The following is a 3,156-nucleotide window of genomic DNA, read 5'->3' as shown; positions in this document are numbered from 1 at the left end:
CGAAGCCATACCGACGACTGCTTCTGAAGACTGGGGTCTCGTTAGTGAGGTCCGGGTGACCGTGTGCAGGCTAGAGTCTCGCTGTACTTACATTGTAACTTAATAAAATCGCCTCATGTGAGTGCCACACTGGCCTCATCGGGCTCATGCTCAGGCTGTCGACACTTCATGTCATCTCACGACGGCGGTCAGTGCTGCGAGCACAGAGACTCGTTTGCACAAGTCTTAGGCGCAGAATTCTTAGCACACGGACTCATGCATTCATGATTCATTAGTGCAGAGAATATTGGCAGATTCTCGAATGCGGAGTATCTTGAGACTTGTGTGACATGGTCAGACAAAAACCAATGCTCAATGATCAGATTCCCGAATGACCGAAATCGCGCCCGCGTGATTTTCAATATCTCTCAGATACTGTTACCTCAGTCTCATCCGTGCAGCTGTGTACATGCGGCCGTGGTGGACGGGAGCAAAAACGTCTAGGCTGGGATTGGCGCTGGACCCAGGGCTGGCTCAAGCTAAAGTACTCCTGCCGAGACGCATCGAATAATAACGTGGATGGATAAATTATGTAAATTATCTAACGGATAAATTTATAACTGCAAAGAAGGTCGTGGCATCTAGTTGTCCAGATCTCAAGCATGAGTGAAAACCAAAGAGAAATATCTCTCCAAGCCCTTTGCCGAGGTCGCGAAGGCACCAATCATGCCGTCCGGGCGAACCACAACAGCAACAGAATCTGCCTGCCCCTCCAGGCCATATCCTCTCCTCCCATGGCCATCCTTGTCCTCAACAACAATGCTGGACACGTCATTGGCCGCGACATGCACTTCCCCAGGGGAAGAAACGAGCAAGATCTTGACGAGGTCAGAAGGCAAAGTGCGGGCGACACCGAGCATCTCCGCCTCCTTCTCGCTGACACCGAAGAGCAGCACAGTGTGGTGAGCGGGGCTAAAGATATCGAACAGCCGCGTGTCGGTCCCACCGACGCTCACAGGCGCGTCGGGGGCACGGTCACCGGCCCGGACGTCCTGGCCCGGCTCGCCATAGGCGACACGCGTGCTCTCGCCGCCGGCGAAACGCTCGTCGAGGACGATCGTGCTCCAGCGGTAGTTGACATCAAGCTGGTAGAGCTTCCTGCCGCGGAACCAGATCTGCTCGCGATCCGCGGCGGCGGCGGCGGCAGCGCCGGCCTGCTCGGCGGCGTGTGCGTCCGCGAGCTTGCGCTGCGTGTCGACGCCGAACGTGCGGTTGAACAGGTCTGTCGTGATCTCGAGCATGGCAGAGATGACGGGTATGCGCTCGATCTCGTACGAGGGTAGGAGAGCCGGGGGCGCATGACCCTTTACTACGAGTGCGAGTTTCCAGCCGAGGTTGAACTGGTGGGAAGGAGCTGCGTTAGCCAAGTGGGTGGGCATATGCAGCGGCGTAGTCACTTACGGCGTCCTGGATGCTCGAGTTCATGCCTTGACCCCCAGTCGGAGAGTGCGTATGAGCGGCATCCCCAACAAGGAACACCCTGTCGACCTGGAATTTCTCTGCCATGCGAATGTTCGCCCTGAAGTTCGGGTTAGCTGCTCAATTTTAGACGCTTCCTTAGAACGTCCGAATGGTCATACCTCCATTCTCCCTGCCAGTTGATGATCTCCTTCACAAGATCATTACGGCCGGTCACCTTATTGAGTGCCTTTTGGAGGGCCTCGAGACTACGCTCATTCTTTAAGGTAGCGTAGTCCACGTCGGGACCAGAAAGGATCACCTGGAATACTTGGCCTGTTCCCGTATGGCGAACGGCTGCACTATAGAAGATGGGTTAGTGAGGTTGACCGAGCAAATCTTAAGAATGGCTTACAAGGCACTGGTAGTGTCCCCCCAGGCGTGGAGATCCTGACGGTACCAGTGGTTTGCTTATGAGTCCCCCAAAACTGCTGCACAGATGGCACTTACGCTGTTCCCGTTAATACCTTCGACAACACAGTCGACAACGAACATCACGCCCTCCTCACGAGTCTCTCCGACAAATTTAACGCCGAGAGACTTGCGCACAGTGCCTTTGTGGCATTTTCAGTCACAGCGACGAGAACGGTTGATAATAAAAAGAACGTACTGTGCCCACCGTCTGCTCCGACGACATAGGCAAACTCGGCTTCCTCCGTCACGGTCTTCCCGTCAGCTGACTTGGAGAGCTGCGTGACGACCTTTTCGCCATCCTGCTGGAAAGAGACGAAGGCGGTACCCAGCTCGACACTGCATCCCAGTGCCTCGATAGCTTTGCGGAGAATAGCCTGGTGCTTCCACTGCCCAAGCGTTGCCGGGACCGTCTGCGTCTCAGTCAGCTATCTGTTCAGCTCGACCGGAGCAAAGAGCGGGCGCGCACCTCAGGGAAGGCCGGAGTGGGCTCGACCTGCTCCAAAATGTTCGAGCTCTTGATGATCTTGTACGGGTCTTTAGGGTCATACATCTGGAGCACCAGGCTGCGCGCCGCCGCCTTCTTGACGTCGTCGGCAACGCCGAGGAAGTGCTCGATCTCCAGCGAGCGGGGCTGCAACGGTTAGGGATCGCAGTCGCATGCAAAGGAAGGTGGTGCACACCATAATTCCGGGGCCGCGTTCGCCACGATGGTACTCGGCATCTCTCTCGATGATACGCACGGAGACACCGTTCTTGAGCAGCGTCAGGGCGAGCAAGAGTCCCGATGGACCAGCACCGACCTGCGAGTTAAATTCTTCAATATAGCATGAGACAGGGAGTTGCGGGTCTTTCACTTACGACTAGGACAGTTGGGGAGGACATGTCGGAGGTAGTTCAATTGGAGTACTCGTTGTTGATGAGGAAGGCATTGTCTGTCGCCCCGTATATATATATTTTGTCCTCCATTGCCCAGTTACAGCCTGAGACTACAGGATCACCAACGTATCTGACATAAGCGGGTTTGATGTTGCCGAGTGTATTTAGTCGAGTCGTAAGTTGCTGCTAAAGTCCGAGATGGGATCAAATTTGATGTGGCACGTCGCCTCGGCAGCGCGCGTACGAGTTTTGTGATGCGTGCCACACGGGCAGACGCGCGCCCTTGCGGCTCTCAGGCTACCTGCTGCGACATTCGCGCATCCTGTGCAAGTTCTGTGGATTACATAACTCGACTAACATTCGCCGTCT

At 55.4% G+C, this 3,156-nt stretch overlaps 1 protein-coding gene across 1 annotated transcript; it reads right to left on the bottom strand.

Moving 5' to 3' along the window:
- Positions 1-656: 656 nt before the first annotated feature.
- PHACADRAFT_66714 (uncharacterized protein) lies at positions 657-2,711 on the bottom strand (the record flags this gene model as incomplete). The annotated part of the gene is made up of 9 exons (XM_007402685.1): positions 657-1,193; positions 1,239-1,379; positions 1,441-1,558; positions 1,620-1,799; positions 1,853-1,907; positions 1,965-2,051; positions 2,108-2,321; positions 2,378-2,542; positions 2,592-2,711. Coding segments are annotated over 9 exons (1,617 nt in total), but the record flags the coding sequence as incomplete, so codon positions are not given.
- Positions 2,712-3,156: the final 445 nt, after the last annotated feature.

The sequence above is a fragment of the Phanerochaete carnosa genome, assembly GCF_000300595.1.
Source record: "Phanerochaete carnosa HHB-10118-sp unplaced genomic scaffold PHACAscaffold_339, whole genome shotgun sequence".
In the NCBI taxonomy this organism is placed as follows: domain Eukaryota; kingdom Fungi; phylum Basidiomycota; class Agaricomycetes; order Polyporales; family Phanerochaetaceae; genus Phanerochaete; species Phanerochaete carnosa.
This window is presented reverse-complemented; position numbering and strand designations above follow the sequence as displayed.